Raw genomic sequence first — 17,912 nt, 5'->3', positions numbered from 1 at the left:
CAGGGAAGGAGCCTCGCTGTCTTTACAGGACAGGTTTGCCGCTACGGCAGCAAGCCTCAATCTCTCTTCTTCTCGTCTATAAAAGGTGCTCCTTCTGTGAGCTCTTCTGAAATGGCACGTTCAGTCCTGTAACACGGAGTCCTCACACCAGCAAGTCCTGTGGAGTTCATTACAGTGGGAAAGGTCACCCACTGTATGGAAAAAATGACACCTAATTATAACTTTACTGCCTGAAGGAGGTATTCTGTTGCTGTTGACATCAATATAGGGTGCAGTGCAATTGTATTTACTATGGTTTTATCTATAAGACGCAGCAGATGCTTGGATTTTGTAAAATATCTGCTCCTTAAGCAGAGTATCTGTACATTACCAATAGTCAGTAATAATTACTATGTGTTCCCTAGTCACTAACTAAAAGGACAAGAAAAAGACAGAAAGGCATATCAAACTGCAATAATGCTTTTGTTTATTATTTTAGTAAGATTTAGTATTAGAATGCACATTTTTGACATTTCCTGTTATCTAATCTTCAATCATAGTATACCTAGTACGAAGGCATATGGTATTTGTCTATTGTCATGTTTGCCTCGCATTCATTATTTGTACTGATTTAAAAACAACACAATGTGTAAATTGCTGCACGGCAAAATCGTAATGGCAAGGGTAAGTCTTTTGCCTGCAGGTGTTTGTGTTCGCCACTAAAAGACACATTTATCCCAGGATGACTTGGCTTCCATTCATCTGAGTGTCTCAGCTTGATCTCAAATAGAGAAGGTCCAGCAAAACCCAGCCCGTACTGCTGAGAGATCAACCATTTATTTTAAAAGGATCCTCTTGCAGGCATCAGTGTGAGGCTTTCTGCTTTTTTTTCTCCTCGGCTGTACAAAAAGAGGAAGCGATCAATAAGGGAATCAGATGTCAGGGGTTACAGGTTTATTTTCTGATCAATGGCCTGAGATCAGAGCTGGGTTGGGGGAGAAGCAAGCAGATATTCAAAGATGACAAACGCAGGACAAGGCATCAGTACAACCCCCCTCCCCCCATCCCCTTCCTATTCACCTACAAACCAGGAAAACGAATCGTGACTGTTAATTTCTGGAGCGTGTTTACGGATCCCGACTGCATATATCAATTGTAAATGTGTACATTATTTTACTTTGTCCGACTCTCAGATTGCAATACAAATATGAAGTCAAATTATTTTGATAGTGTTTTATTTAATATTTTAATGTAAATATTCTAACTGACAAACATAATCCAGAAATAGCTATACATTTGGCACGTATTTACTTCTTCTTTTTTTGAGCCTGGTTCTTTGTATGTCTGGGGTTTCGTTAGTATTCTTTTCCGTTTGTACAGAAGCTCCCTCTAAAAGTCATTTATTGTAAATAGTCCTACAGCCCACCCCGGAGGCCTTGCTGACCGGAGACCGTGTATGTTCTGCGGTCAGACAGGTGAGAGAATTGCAACAGGCGCTAACACGAGTTTTCATGAAGAGAGGGATTAGCCGAGCTGTTGAATTACAGTCCCTCCGCTGCACAATAAATCACTCCTAATGGGAGACAGACACGGGACTCGCAATTACAGTGACAGAGTTCCAGGACTTGGGGGTCCGCTCTTCACAACTGCCTAACACAGAGAGGAAATGATAACTGTTTGAACTTGCAGAATTAATTTTATGTGTCCTGGCCAGCTGCTCACATTGACATGTTGCCTTAAAAAAAAAAAAAAAAAAAAAAAAAAGGCATTTACAACAACAGTTCAATGAAGGAATGAAATTGGATTTAATTCGTTAAGGAATTATACAGTTATAGAATTGTTATTAAAGATGCTTTCCTTACTTATAATTCTATTTATGAAATAGGAATACATAGATTTAAAATAGGTGACAAAACATATCTTCCTGATAAGATCATTTTTTAGACCATATTTAAATAAAATAAGAATTTCCCTCTGTAATTAGGTGGTCCATAACTGTCCTCGGTGTATGCTTTAAACCCCCCACTCTCCCACCAGAAAACAGGGATGCTACATTCTTTGGAAGGAACCCTGTTGTCCAGACTGGCTTGAGTTCCGGGGGCCAGGGGGTTCTGGGGAGGGACGGAACGGAACAACGGGCTGTGTGTCATCTGCGTCGGCCATTAGGGGCAGCAGGTGCAAGGCGCTTTTTCCCCTCACACCCTGTGATTAAACAAATGCTATCACAAGCTTACAAGCCACCAAACCGGCAACAGGGGCCCTTTGAAATATTGCTGACGGGGTTTAGTCGCGGCACCCTTGAAACGAGAGCACGGCCATGCCTCGGGATGCAGCCTTCTGATTTTCCCAGCTAAAATAGGGTCCCCTTAAGCTCCCCCTGGCACTGCCAACCATCCCAGTCATTCTGACACATTCCCTAGAAAGAGACACCCAGAACAGGTGAGAAGCTCAAAATAACCCTCCCCCCCTGGCTGAGACACAAAGTGAGTGAAGACAGGCCCTTTTGTAGGAGTGTGCTCCGGAGGGGATTATTATTGTTTTTGGAGAGAAAGCGGAGCCCAGGTCAGCTGGCCGAACCCGCAGGGCTGCGCTAATCCCTGCGCAAACGCCTCCCGCATCTGCTCAAAGCCTTCCTCAAACAGCGCCGCTTTGAAGCGCTGACATTCAATAACGCCGCTGTTGCTTTCTCTGTGGTATCACGGTGCGGGCTGTAAAAAAGAAAAATGTGTGTTGATTAAGCTGAGCTCACCCCTCAGCCCTCCGACTCTTGGAAGCCGTGCGGAGAGACATGTGAACTTCAGAGAAACGGCAACGGCCCCCCTAGCCCCTGCCCCCTACCCCCCCGACCCCTGTCCCCCATCCCCATACCAGCAGCACCATGGCCTGAGAGGAGCTACTGAAAGCACTGGATACGGTGGGAATCCGGCAAGCATATCAGTTGAACAGAACCCGTGCTATTGTTTAGACCTTGACGTGTGGAAACGTCATTTCCATAACGTATCTAGGATGAAGGATGTAACTTTGGCCTGTTATAAATTAAGCTACTATATCTATCTTCCTGTCATCCACCCATCTGTCTATCTATATCTATCTATCAAATTCTTTATAGACAAGAAGGCTAATTTATTTGTGAAAAGTTAATAAACTTCCCTAAACCTACTCCAGACCAGCCATCTTCTCAATAATACACTTCACGCAAGATCTAATACTATCCATTCTGTACACTTAAAACTGCTTATTTAAAAATAAAATCGATCACCTGTGTAGAAAGTATCAAAATAACATGCAAAATAAAATGTAGGTGATCATTCCAATGCCTGATTTGCTTCTTGGCCCAGTTTTGATGTAAAACGAAACTGGTTAGCGACAACGTCAAATGCCTGTCAACATCTGTTAATTATGGCAGAGCTGTTCTAATTAAAACAGGCAGTGATGCACCTTGGAATCTTTTTGCTGGTTTGCCATATGACCGAATGCTTGCAGTGGAACAATGTTTTATAAGGACAGTTTGATCTGGGCGGGCAGTTGTCAGGGCTACATTGCCGTAACAGCTAAAACATTGAATGTGGGGACATCACGGTCAGAGAGGAATGTCCCATTTGTACAATCCAAAGATACTTGCTAAACTGCCAGCAGATATTAAAATAAAATATATAGATTTTTTTTATGTACATGAATAAATTCAATTATTTTTATTATTATTTTGGGGGTTACTTTTTGGGATATTTTTCACTGGTGAGTTGGATATTGGTTTTGTTATACAAAGCAGTTTATTTTACACTCCATAATATGATATTCGTTGATAGTAATTGTAACATTTATTTTAATTGCTACTTTTGAGAAAAATTCAACGTAACAGCAAATCCGCCATGTAAATAAAATAATCCTAAAGAGAATTGTCATAAAAGAAACATTAATTAAAGAAAGCTTCTGATCCCTCTCTTCTTAAAGAAATGAAAATCAGAAAGCCTGTTTACAGTCCTTGTTGATATATTTTGTCTGTCTGTGATTATCAATGTAAAAATGAAAATCTGTGTTCGGAGAAATTTGATTTCACTCTGACCTGGCAGCCATCAAATGATCTCCCAGTGTTTGCTGGGAAGAATGTGTCCCCAATGGGAATTGTGGGTAATTAGGTTAGTGGGCTGTCAGTGTCAGGAAATTGAAAGACAATCCTAATCAGATTTGTGTTTCCAGGGAATCAAAGAATTTATATAAGTACAAGAAATCTCATGATTCCACTCTTACAAGATAATACAGTTTACTTTACCTGGTCATGCATACAAGTTACAGGATGAAAAGCAAGATGGCAGCCAATAAGAGACAATGATTCTTATTTCTACATTCTTTGTATGCTGCGGCACACAAAATGTATTCCACTTTACGTCTAATGCCTGTTGCTGCTGTACTGTTGTTGATTTAATCCCAAATACTGTCCCAGTCTTTCCATTAAGGGACATTTCATTTCCCCTTGGTAACCAAACAGCAGAGGAAAATAAAGAGGAAAATCAATCCACTTCTTGTTTCTTGAAAACTTTGGGTAGCAAAGACCCAGTCCTTTCAAAATTAACCACTTGAAGGGCTTTTTCTCAGGAGACAACGTGAATGAGTGTCATGTCACAGAAGCTGCAGTTTTATTAGTTGTCAGTATACCTTCCCACAGGTTTTTCAAGAGTCATCTTACAGGTAAAAACACGGAAGAAAAAAATGACAAAGAGGAAGGTAGAAGCACCTCCATAGCAGGTTCTCATTCGTAACCACATCAGCTAAATGTCCTGATATGCGACTGAGAAATGTTTTCTTCACCTGAAATCCTTGCTGCGATTCCCCTTTGTAGCTCAGGGTGCAATGCATGAAAAACAATGATAATATTGATATCAACAATGATACCTGAAAAAGGACAACAAAGCTTTAATAATAAATCCTAACAAAATGTTTTTTAATGATACATTGTATTCTACTTAGTGAAAGGATTTGAATTCAATTGGTGGCTACGCATTTCCTGCATTAATCTCCAAATACTTAAATGCGGTGTAAGATCTCTGAGATGCAGCGCCGTGGTGCTAATCCAATCAGAAACTTTATTTTTTTCCTTCAAGTGTGCATCTGCCTTCAGGCGACCTCTAATTGTGATCTCTGGAACAACAGAACGAGCCGAGGAGGCGATCAGAGGGGAACGCGCAGGAAAAATCATATTAGCCTAATTTGCAGTAGTCCCACATTCTCCACTTTGACACCTGCATCGCCAGCTAAAGTGATGAAATCATTAAGCGAGTGCTCTAGCTTCGCTGCCATCACAGCTGAGCGCGAGGATTCGCAACACGGGCGCATCCATCCACAGAGAAGGATGCCCCCGTGTCTTATTGCGGCGGTGTCTCTATGGCACATCACTTTGTTAAAATGTGAGTACAATTGTCAGCTGACCTCTGATTAATTTGAAGTCTGTTCTGTACTGCACCAGAAACAAAAGAGAGAAGAAGTTAGGAGGGGTAGTATTTAAGTCTTAAAGGTTGACTTGAGGGCATTTTGTCTTTGCATTTGTAATACCTGTCCTTCGTTGCGCATACAAAAGGTTGAAGGCTTTCAAAGTCCTGCCATCTCTTTGATTGATAAATCTCTTAATGTGAATGGGGAAAAAAGGTCTCGGAATTGTTTCATTTTCTTTTTTTTTGTCCTGAAGGTCAGGATTTATTCTTCTTAAGCATCCTTCCTTTAATTGACTCTCAGGTTATTAACACTGCTCCTCGTTGACTCTCCAGCTCTTAATATCATTAGTATTTGATAATTTCGGGCAATTGTAAGGCGTTGTCTCATTTACACGCGCACACACCGAGCGGTGGACAAAATTTATTTAATCCTGCTCGTTTGGCGAGAGTGGGCTGCCTGCACTCTTATCAAGGGCACGGATAAATACAGAGGAGTACATCCAGATCTTTAAACAAGCAGTTTAAAGCTGACAATCTGTGGCTATTTCTGGAGTGCAATTTCTAAGACTATTCTGTCCCGTGCCTACGGCGAGGAAGGTGAGCCCCAGTTCGATACTGTTTTCAATTTAGTAGATTCCTCCTATTGTTTCAGGAGCTGAGTTGTCTCAGACAGTGCCCCTCTTTGACATCCCCAGGAATTATCTTGTGTTGGTCAGGTTTAACTTGGTCACCTTAGTCACCCAGCCCTGGTCATGAATCCTGTTTTAAGGTTCTGCGCTGAGATACTCTGTCACACCGTAAAAAATGAAATCTGAGGAAAACAAATTGAAATGTGTCCTTATCTAGTAATTAGATAATAAATAACATATGTTATGGACCACACTGACATCTCTTTATTTTCTACTGTACAGGACAGAGTCATTATATCAGTGTCCCTGGATGATAACGATATATTAGATTATGTGAAAATGAGGTAATTTTATTAGAAGTCTAAGGTAAACTAGCTTTATACCCGAGACAGACAGAGCATCAGTATTTTGCAGGCGTACTGTGGGGAAGCAGAACAGCGTAATTAAAAGTCTTTCCCTCCATATTCTGTTTTCAGGTTGTGATTTTACACAAACCAGGACAAGTGGCATGTTGTGTACCTGCCAGTTCATTAGTATTCTGTCTGTCTTTGCTAAAAAGAGAAATAATTAGAATTCAGTCTGTGAGATCATTGACCCCGCGTTAAATATTCATATGTTTAGAAGTCTGCCAGCCTTCAGCATGTCACAATAGACTAACCAGGCATGTAACACATATGGGACAGCAATCGTTTCTTTGACATTTGCTGTTTTCTCTTTTTTTCTACTGACCATATGCTTTTGGAAGCCTTTGCTTTAGTGCCCTGAAACAGTTTCTTCATCCCGCCTCTAGTTAATGTTGCTGTCCTGGTCTAAATTCGAATCCTATGAAACTCTTTATTGCCTTTCTTTGTACATAAGTCATTCAGATATGTGTGTGTGTGCATGTATGTATTTATATATGACTTTACATTGAGAGAGCTGGGAGCTGTACAATGAAAGTTTTTTTTCCATAATACATAACATAGTTTTCTAACATTTACAAAAGTGCCATTATCAATGTTGATCACAGCATTTTTGTTAGTAAAGAATACCTCTTTGTGCTTCATATATAGACATTGTCTGGCCTTCACTCACATAAACAAGACAAACAGAATTATGGGATTTCAGTTTGTTCCAATAGTTTAGTACATATATTGTTTTTATTAATCTGTGTTGAAACTTGATTTGTCAGTGTTCTGCATGAATGCTGGGTGGTGTACTCGTGCAGGTGTGCTAACGCAGCTTTGTGTTCCCTAAAGGTGTGCGTCTGGACCGCGTCCGAGGGGGGCGACAGAAGTACAAGAGGAGGATGGACAGTGAAAACAGTGCGTACCTGGGGCTCACGCTGCCGCCACCAGCAAAAAAGCCATGTGAGTGTGGGGCCTTTTGCCCTTCAGCCCCATCACAAGCTCCTCGTGCTGGCCAGTCACCGTCAGCCGAGGATGAAATAAACTGACCTTTAATTTATTTAAATTAACTACACAGTGGAAGTAGGGATGTAAATGAAAATGTCACACATTGTTCAAAATGTGGAAATTCCATTGGAGAACTTGGAACCTGAACCTCAACCCCCAAAAAATAAATTTTGTATAGAAAGTAATTTGAACTGACTAAAAATACTTGATTTAAATTTAATCTGACAGTTTTAAATAAATCTGTTTTTAATTTTATTTTTTTAGGTATTGCTTTTACCTCATGTAGTGCTGGTTTCAATAATTAGAACAAAGAAGCATCCTTCCCTTTGTTAAACCTGTTACTGTTCACTTATATGTGACGTGATACATGGATATTTTCCAGAAGTGATTCCCAAACGCAGAGTTCTCTGTGAAGGATGCAACGACAGAATATTTTAAAGTGTTTAGTGTTAGTGTATGTACTGCGTTACGCTGCCACTGACAGCTCTGTCCCTGTTTTTGTGCCAGTGACGAAAATAGTGTCTCACCTCCTGGTGGCAGAGCCAGAGAAGATCTATGCAATGCCAGACCCCACCATGCCAGAGAGTGACATCAAGGCATTGACCACCCTGTGTGACCTGGCTGACCGCGAGCTGGTTGTTATCATCGGCTGGGCCAAACATATCCCAGGTAAAACAGGGACCATCTCTCAGCCGCTCGCTGTGGGTGTAAGAAACGAACATTATTTAAAGACATGTTCAATATCACCATGCACTTCCACTGCTCAGAAAGTATTTGGCCGAGCAAATGCCTGCACTTGGCTTTAATGACTGCTGGCATCCTTTAGATACGCAGCAAGGGAAAGAAACACTGTGCCATCCCTTCTGTGGCAAACACTGTAGTGCAGCAAGATTAGATACTCCCCGCTGTCTCTTCCTGGTTTGCCAGTTCATCCCAGAGGTATTCTGTGGGATTGGGATCAGGATTATGAGCAGGCCGTGAAATATTTTCAATTCAATTCAGATTTTCCTTGATCCATTCTGTTACACAGCCAGCTTTGTGGCTGAGCCTCTGGTGCAATCCATTACGGGTGGAGAGGAGGCTTGTTTTATTACTTTGGATACTATTTAAGCAATGCTAACTGGTTAAATGTGTAGTCATAATTATTTCCATATACATGGAAAATGCAAATTATTATAAATGTCTGAATCTAATGTGGTATTTATACCATAAAACAGTTTGTAGTACTCAAGTATAGCAGGTATACAATATGGAGGGGTTCAGTTGGCTAACAATTTAAACATAGCTATAGAACAGAACTTTCTCAAGACTCATAATTTCTTTCTTCCCCTCCATTTAATCTCTTAAACCATCAGATAGCATTAGAAACATTAAACGGGTTGTTCAGAGAGTGACTAAACTTAAAGTAAGTAACCCCTACAGGTTATAAGTCAGTGCTTTCGGTCTCTTTTGCAGTTAGAATATCGTTTAATTGTGGATATTAGACCCGATGTAATTAAACTTCACCATAAAAACAGCCTTGACACAGCCCATTTGGAGTTAAAGTGCAGGGAGTGACGAGTGAGTGTTTTTAATGGCCCTCCTGCCCCCCCACCCCCACTTCAGGATGCTAAAATGCCTGAGTGACGCCACCCCTACCCCACAGGACCGTAATTAACTTTAGCTGTCAATGTGCACCTGGGGGAGAATCAAAGTCAGCTTAAAAAATGAAATCAATAAACTGCGGCTAAACACACAGAGTAAAATCCCGATTTCGACGGGGACGGTCTGCTGGGCCTGGTGTCAGTGTATCCCATAATCACTCGGGAGATAAAGGGGAGAAGACCCTCTCACTGAAACAAGAGACGTACCTCATGCAAAATTACTAAAATTGAATTATTGATGGAAATAATAATAGATTTGTGTCTCAGATTCTGAAGTTCTGGAGCTTTTTGAGGCATTTACCCACAGGAGTTTGGTTAAAACAAAGGAAAATACACTCTTCTGTCTTTTATAACAATCTGCATTTTGCAAGAAAGCATTTTAATTAATTTACAAAAAACTGAACAGTGGGATTCTTTTTAGTCTTTGAAGGCTTCTCTCATTTGCCACTTCTCTCATAATCTTTGCTTCTTACAAGCCTGATAGGATGGTAAAACAGTAACAGTATTTTTTTGTATATAATTCTGTTAGCCATCCCGGGAGCATGCCGTAACTGCGTTCCTCTGTTCACTTGATAACAGTTCCATTGGGGGACTGGATGGAAATTAGTGCTGTGCCAGTATTTCACTGATGGCCCAACGGTGGATCTCCACGGGCAGCACGAGCCCCTGCTTTCTTGGGCACTGCATCTCTTATACCGCTCTAATGATGGATTGCACCAAATACGGGGGGTACCTATGGGGACAGCTGCGCTGGCCTCAATGTTATGAAACAGTTTTGCTCTGTTTTGGGGATTGCCTCTAATCAGGTGCAGGGGGAGGTGTTATCCCATAAGGAGATTAGACTGATGGTCTCACAGTAACCCCCTTAGACTGAGCAGCGGCCATGTTGTGCTGTGTCAGCATGGAGCAGTTTAGAGAGCAGATTAGTCAGGAGTGGATCACAACTGACCCAATAACTGCCAAAAAAGGCACATTCACTGCAGCCAACTTACCCTTTAACACAGTCCCCACTGTCTGTCCTTTCTCATGTCTTCAGCGTGGGCCTGGTGTCACCTCCAACTTGTAATGTTCAATCTAATTAAAAACTAATGTTCAAGTTTATTTAAAGAGTGTTTAAAAGTAGTGCACTCGCACACCGAAACATAGTTTGTTCATGTACAAGTTCCTATTTATTTGATATCTCCACTGCAGAGAATTGATGTTCCTTTAATAATACACTGGTACAAATGTAATTAAAACCGTGCAAAGTATATTTTGTGGTAGATGGGTTTAAAGTATGCAATACTTGCTTGTCCTTCAGACTGTATAAATCTGGTTAACATTTCATGCAGTTGCTTAGAAAAAAACTGAAGAAATTAAGCAATAACTGGTCAATGCTATGATTAATATTATTTGTATTATAACAGTGATTGCAGTTATACAGTTTGGACTTGCATTTCAATCACGAATTATGCAGTTTTTACCCTTCCTGTTTCCCGTTATCCCTAATATTTGCAACAACAAAAAGAGAATCTCTGTTTTGCTTTGCAGCAGATAAATATCATAACAATTGGTCCACTAAAACGATTAGCATAAGCAGATTAAAATGTGCTTGTCAGGTTGTACACACAGTAGGCTGCATATCCGAGCCATTTCACCAATGTAAACATAAACAATAAGTGTAAATATTATTATTTACAGTAAAGCTTGTTGGACAGTGTTGCCAAGCTCACTGTATTTCCACAGGGGGGTAGGGATAAGGGGAATATGTAGTGTTGGGCTCTTTATGACTTTGATGCAGGCAGTGTTGCTGAATATATAGTTTTTTGTGGGTTTAATACAGAGAGATTTGCATGTAGTCATGATTAATACTAGCTGATCATTAGCTGGTCATCATTTGATTTTGATTGGTATGAATTGGCTAAATAAATTACTATTCCTCAATAAATATAATTCTTGCCTGTTAATGACAAGCTTCTACCATTTATCAAGGTTTTGTTTGTACTAGTTCTCATAGGAAGTAAAGATATTACGACAACAATAATTTTTGGTTCACGTTTACTGGTTGAAATGTCTTTGCCGACATTTCGTTATTTACAAAACAATTGAAGGAATCAAAAAGAATACACAAAAGATAGTTAATATTCAGCAAATTTTCACATTTGATTCTGTAAGGAAAATATGGCTATTGTATTTACTGACTTATTCAGGAAACAGTTATAGTGTTTTATTTAGTATTTCCAAATTGAGATGAAAGATAAATATATAGAATATGATATGGAAAGTATATTCCTTTCAGTTAAAGCATTCACCACATGGCAAGCCAAGTCTGATATAGCATGCACAGAAATTTCCTGAGGGCACTTTGGTACATTGTGGTCTGTCCACATCTGTCTTTTTAGAAAAAAAAAAAGAAAAACTGCTGATTGCATTCTGATAGATTTTTGTAGGCCTTGGGCATTGGAATTAAAAAGATTAACAGTTCATTATGAAGTGGATCGCATTGATTAGGAAAAAAGCAGACCTACAATGACCAAGTCAAAAGGTAACAATAGAAATGTCAAGATAATTGGTATTTATGTTCGCCGATTGATTCTTCATAGCTACTTTTTTCCCATTGTTAAAGGATTTTAATGCTTTGGCCATGAAGTGGAACTTTGTGTTTGATATAGAAAAAAAAAATCAATTAAGCTTAAAACAATATAAGAAACAGGTCAAATAAAAATACGGGAGGGGAAAAATAAGAAAACTACAAGGAATTGCAAATTGCCAAATTGTTGGTCTGTTTCAATCTCTGGTTTTACTGAAATAGTCTGTAATCCCTATCAAACATTTGTATTCATTTATTTATTTATTACCAAACAACAATGCTCAGACTGAGTAAAAAGAAGTGTTATTTTAATTTTAAACAATACAAATGTATTTGTAAAATGCAGTTTGGGTAAATGCATAAAATGTACAGAGTAAATTGCTTAATAAATATTGTGCCGTGCCAATTATCACCTTTTTATGCTTGGGACTCATCAGGAGTAAATTCCTGCTGATTGTCATTGACATTTATAAAAGCACCTACAATAACCCGTTTGCCGTCATGGAGACAACAACGCAAAGTACTGAGTATTGTGATTATGCTTTGATGTATTTAGTGAAGCGGGAGTGTTTAAACACACTTAATCAATATACAGTATAAATTCATTTTTGGATATTGCATCTGTATTTATAGCATGTTCTGCACATTATAATGCAAAGTCACATCCACGTATCATTGTTTCAAACCCCTTTAGACAGCAGGTACATGCAGGGGCTGTTACTCCCAGTATTTAATAATAATATGTTGTTATTACCACCTTGATTTTAATCTGCTCCTGATTTATTTCTAATTAGGAGAGCAATGCAGAAATCATCCTTTAAAATCTCTGTACCACAGATAGTGGCAGCGGTGGCTAATGCCGCTTTAATTTAATTGTTTGCTGGTCATTACGTTGATGAGAATAAGGCTGTGACAGATGGCTGACTGTTACCAAGGTACTAAAGACCTTTGACACATATTGCTGTTTGTAGCAGGACAGTCAATCTTTCATTCTCTAAAAGACAGAGAAGCTTTAAATGCTGACAACTCAACAAAATGTCTGTTCGTGAGCCGTGGTTATTAAGTGTGGTGTGCACTGAACGCTGTTCCTTGACTTGACAATTGTGTGAATGTCATGTGCACGGGGGTTGGAATCCAGCTCAGATACCCACTGTGCAGTAGGGCCAGAGTCACACACCAGATCAGCAAAATATAGACAACAGGAACTTTGGAAAGTCCTCATCAATTGGCCTCCATTTGTTAGTTTTTTCCAGTCATGATTCACATATCACAGCACAGACGACTACAGGATTTCAAAAACAGCTAATGTCTCATGAGCAAAGGTTAGAGCTTTCGCTGATGTTCAGTCTAAATGGCTCATATTCAATGTTAAGGCATGGGCACTAATGATATATAATAATACAAAATATGAATGTGTGGTTTAGTAATTACTCATAATCCACAGAGCACATGGACCTCTGAGGAACTCTCATGGAACTGAAATACCAGAAACTAGGAGAGCTTGACATTTTCACTGCAACACCGTTCAGTCATTTTCGATAATGCTCTCTTAAAATAATTGTTCGTGTTCTTGTTTTGTTTCTTGTGTTGATTTGTGGTTTTCCTCAGTAAGCTCTGTGTTATCACAGGACGTGATTTCATTCACAGTGCTTTAAAAGATGATTTTCATTTTCCTCTCTGGGCAGTTTGAAATCAGGTTCAAGTTCTACCTCTTCCATTCTTTTGTATCTTTGGTGGTAATTGTCTTATTTACTCTTCAGGAAAAAGGTGCCTGGCTCTAACCGCTTTAATAATAATAAAAAAAAGGCTCCTCAGACGTGATGCCGACATTGCCGAGAGAGATACAGCAGCTCACCTTGATTGCCGAAACAATACTGATGACAATTTCCTGATACTGTACAGTCGACAGACTAATAACGCAATGATGCGTTTGTGTCCCGCTCAAGCCTGCGAGTGTCGGCTGCATTTTTACAGGAGAAATATAACACTGAAATAATTTGAACAGTTTTTTTTACAATTATGATGCTGATATAGATATTCTGTATTGTGCATGCTTCTACCAATTCTTTTTTTTTTGCTGCTGCCTGTTTTCTCTTTCCTATTAAATTGTGAAATCTACTTACTGTGTTGCAATGCTGATCCCACTCAAGCTGTGTAATCTCCCTGTAATAGAGTGTGAAAACAGGCAGGCGATAAATCAGCACCTCATCAGCGCACTTTATTAAATATAGAGACCAACAGACAGCTTTTAGTATATTCAATTTACTGGCTGACGTAGACTTATAAAGATAGATTGAGTAATCAAGGGGATGCTGCAGCTAAACCTGTATAAGCTGGGTGAGAGAATGGGAACGGAGCCATAGGGGAGGTAAGGGGCTGAGAAAGCATCCGACTGACGATGAGGGAACGACAGGAGAAAACTGTCGGTTGCGGTGTAGACGAAAGGGTGGGCAGGGTGTGTACCAGGTGTGTTTCTGTGTCTGTGTCTGTGTGTGTGTAGATGCTTCAGGTATCCCACAATTGTTTTTTTTTTTTACCTGGGAATATTGAAAAGCACAGATCAAAGAAATACGCAAGGAGCAGCACCAATAAAAACACAAAAAACAGAGGTAGACATGCTCTTATTGATAAGTATAGTGATTTCGGGGGAATTAACATAGTATTTCAAGTTCGGGTTATAAACATTTGATGAAGTGTCTTTTGAATGTCTTTTGAATTTGATATTCATTTGATCTGTTATTTTTGTATTCATGCAATGTTCAAAGGACATTTTGTTCAGCTCACTTTGAAGCATTATCCCGTTTGCTGCTGTTAGTTTCAAGTGATTTATTGTTTTACCTGAGATAACCACCTAGTATTGAATCTTTCCAGCACAATTTTTACATGTTGTCTTAAATAAGTGGATAATTAGGGAAGATATTTCTGGCCCGAGATTAAACAAAATAACTGATTACGGATTTGCCGTCTTCATTTACATTGATGGAAACATTGTGTGGAAATTAATGATGTGTGGTGCTGGCCATTCACGTTATATTTGGCCAGACCCCTGGACTGGACACATCCATTTAATCTGAAATAAGGGATGGCTCCAGAGAGTTCTTATAGCACCTCAATGGGGGTCATTGGGAAAGAAGGCTTTTTAATGTTATAAACCTCATAACTTCCCATCGTTCATTGGCCAAATGGCTTATTTCAGGCCCATCAGTATTGTGGTCATGACCTCAGTATGACTTTATAAATTGAGAGATCTCTGGTATAAGGAGGCTAAGGGAATTCAGTTTATGATGGCAGAGTCTTGGGGCAAAGTCTCTAATATACACTCACCTAAAGGATTATTAGGAACACCTGTTCAATTTCTCATTAATGCAATTATCTAACCAACCAATCACATGGCAGTTGCTTCAATGCATTTAGGGGTGTGGTCCTGGTCAAGACAATCTCCTGAACTCCAAACTGAATGTCTGAATGGGAAAGAAAGGTGATTTAAGCAATTTTGAGCGTGGCATGGTTGTTGGTGCCAGACGGGCCGGTCTGAGTATTTCACAATCTGCTCAGTTACTGGGATTTTCACGCACAACCATTTCTAGGGTTTACAAAGAATGGTGTGAAAAGGGAAAAACATCCAGTATGCGGCAGTCCTGTGGGCGAAAATGCCTTGTTGATGCTAGAGGTCAGAGGAGAATGGGCCGACTGATTCAAGCTGATAGAAGAGCAACTTTGACTGAAATAACCACTCGTTACAACCGAGGTATGCAGCAAAGCATTTGTGAAGCCACAACACGTACAGCCTTGAGGCGGATGGGCTACAACAGCAGAAGACCCCACCGGGTACCACTCATCTCCACTACAAATAGGAAAAAGAGGCTACAATTTGCACAAGCTCACCAAAATTGGACAGTTGAAGACTGGAAAAATGTTGCCTGGTCTGATGAGTCTCGATTTCTGTTGAGACATTCAGATGGTAGAGTCAGAATTTGGCGTAAACAGAATGAGAACATGGATCCATCATGCCTTGTTACCACTGTGCAGGCTGGTGGTGGTGGTGTAATGGTGTGGGGGATGTTTTCTTGGCACACTTTAGGCCCCTTAGTGCCAATTGGGCATCGTTTAAATGCCACGGCCTACCTGAGCATTGTTTCTGACCATGTCCATCCCTTTATGACCACCATGTACCCATCCTCTGATGGCTACTTCCAGCAGGATAATGCACCATGTCACAAAGGTCGAATCATTTCAAATTGGTTTCTTGAACATGACAGTGAGTTCACTGTACTAAACTGGCCCCCACAGTCACCAGATCTCAACCCAATAGAGCATCTTTGGGATGTGGTGGAACGGGAGCTTCGTGTCCTGGATGTGCATCCCACAAATCTCCATCAACTGCAAGATGCTATCCTATCAATATGGGCCAACATTTCTAAAGAATGCTTTCAGCACCTTGTTGAATCAATGCCACGTAGAATTAAGGCAGTTCTGAAGGCGAAAGGGGGTCAAACACAGTATTAGTATGGTGTTCCTAATAATCCTTTAGGTGAGTGTATATTGTTACTTTTTTGCAAGAATGCATAGTAATTATTATTTCCACTTGTGATGAGGTGGTGTATGCAATATTAAAAGGAAAAACAGCCAGTGTTCACAGCCATATATACGATCAAATAATTTATTTTCAATTAGTTTCATTACAATGTGCTCATATTGATGTGTTAAATGAAGGCCTAACTTATTAAATCATTTCTAAATTAATCATGCTTGGGTTTATTGAATGGCAGGATTATATCCACTTAGGGTTTTGAAGACAAGGCCCACTTTGGCCATTGTTTGTGTTAACGTTTAAATTATCTGGACAGCTGAAAAGGATAGCCCTGTTAACCTCTTTATGCATAAATTATTTTTTTGTTTTTCCATAGTATTTTCTCAAAAGTATTACAAGCCTTAGAAATGTGGGTTAAATATATAAGCACTCAGACACCGAAGCCATGTTATGGGGTTGTTTGCGAGACCTCTGCCTTTTGCCTTTGGCATTACTGAAGGTGAAATATTCATCACTTCAAGGCTATTTCAGATCTGGATGACTTTATACATGTGACCAAGGTTCAGGTCAAATTATTTATGTCAAGTGGTACAATTTATTGCTGTGCCTGTATTGATTAGGTCTTGCAAATGCTGTCATGTAAATTGAAGAAGAATCATAGCCGGTATGTGCAGGTTATAGATACACACTTCATGATGACAACCATGGAAGATAGTCAGAATCAGAATTTGACCTGGAATATGCTTTTTGATGTGGATGATAATTCTACTACTATAACTAATAAATATTATTTTTATAAAATAGAGGATATATTAATTTTGATAACAGGTACAAAGCCTATCTGTTATGAAGCTGAAATCATCGCGTTAATAAAATAACAACAACATAATAATAAAGCCCTGTATTGCGTTGAATAGTGTGATTTGTTAGTGCCTGAGTTTTAGGTGTAAGATTTATAAACACCGAAAGAGCTCTCTGCTTGTTGAAGTGAGATTGCCGGTGTTTAAGACGGCTGCTGTAGGGCTGCTCTGCTGTCTGATTGTAAGCTGTGATAGATCTGTCCCTGTCCAGTAAGAATTACTCTTAAAAAAAAAAAAAAAAAAAAAAAAAAAAAAGGCCAGGAGCTCTGATTGAGAGTGAAATACGAGGGGACTGCATCTGGAGGGGGCCATGGAGTCTCGTAATTACATCTCCTTTTATTACCAGGACTAATGGCCCTCAGGGAGATGGAAACAATAATAAATTAATAGAATATGAACTCCGCTCAGCAGAAATTAGGAGATTTTAATTCTAGTTCTCACTCTAAAAAATTAAATGCCCGCTGATCACTTGAGCAGTCCGTCTTGGCAGGTTTGATCAGGGCACAGATCGTACGACAATCACTTCCCCGCTCCAGCTCCATGGTCGGTGGCAGGACAATTTTGTACTTCTTCCGTTTTGTTTCTGTGCCCCACGACAATCAATTCATGAAAGAAAGAAAGACAATACAAAATCAAGCACCTCACAAAAGAAAGAAGGAAAAACTACATGTATGGACTGGAGGACAAGGGAGGGGGAGGTGTGCAGGGGAGAGAAAAGTACCTCTCGACTGTATGATTCCGGACAGATTTGTTTTGAGATAAACATGACAGTATGAAATTTATCAAGTGAGAAAGAGAGATTGCCCCCCCCAAACCCCAACCCCCTCCCTTCCTCCTGCCTTTTTTTCCCATCGCTGGAAGCTAAATAAATGGCATTCCTC

General features: G+C 39.8%; 1 protein-coding gene across 2 annotated transcripts in view; it reads left to right on the top strand.

Annotated features, from left to right (window-relative positions):
- esrrb (estrogen-related receptor beta) overlaps nucleotides 1-17,912 on the top strand; it is a 63,693-nt gene that overhangs the window by 34,501 nt on the left and 11,280 nt on the right. For both annotated transcript variants that reach the window (XM_066694714.1, XM_066694713.1), the window contains exons 4-5: nucleotides 7,273-7,383; nucleotides 7,936-8,097. In XM_066694714.1, coding sequence (XP_066550811.1) covers nucleotides 7,273-7,383; nucleotides 7,936-8,097 — 273 coding nt within the window. The remainder of the gene's footprint in view (nucleotides 1-7,272; nucleotides 7,384-7,935; nucleotides 8,098-17,912) is intronic.

The sequence above is a fragment of the Amia ocellicauda genome, chromosome 21 (genome assembly GCF_036373705.1).
Source record: "Amia ocellicauda isolate fAmiCal2 chromosome 21, fAmiCal2.hap1, whole genome shotgun sequence".
NCBI classification, from domain to species: domain Eukaryota; kingdom Metazoa; phylum Chordata; class Actinopteri; order Amiiformes; family Amiidae; genus Amia; species Amia ocellicauda.
Note: the sequence above shows the minus strand (reverse complement) of the source record. Positions and strands in the feature narration are given on the sequence as shown.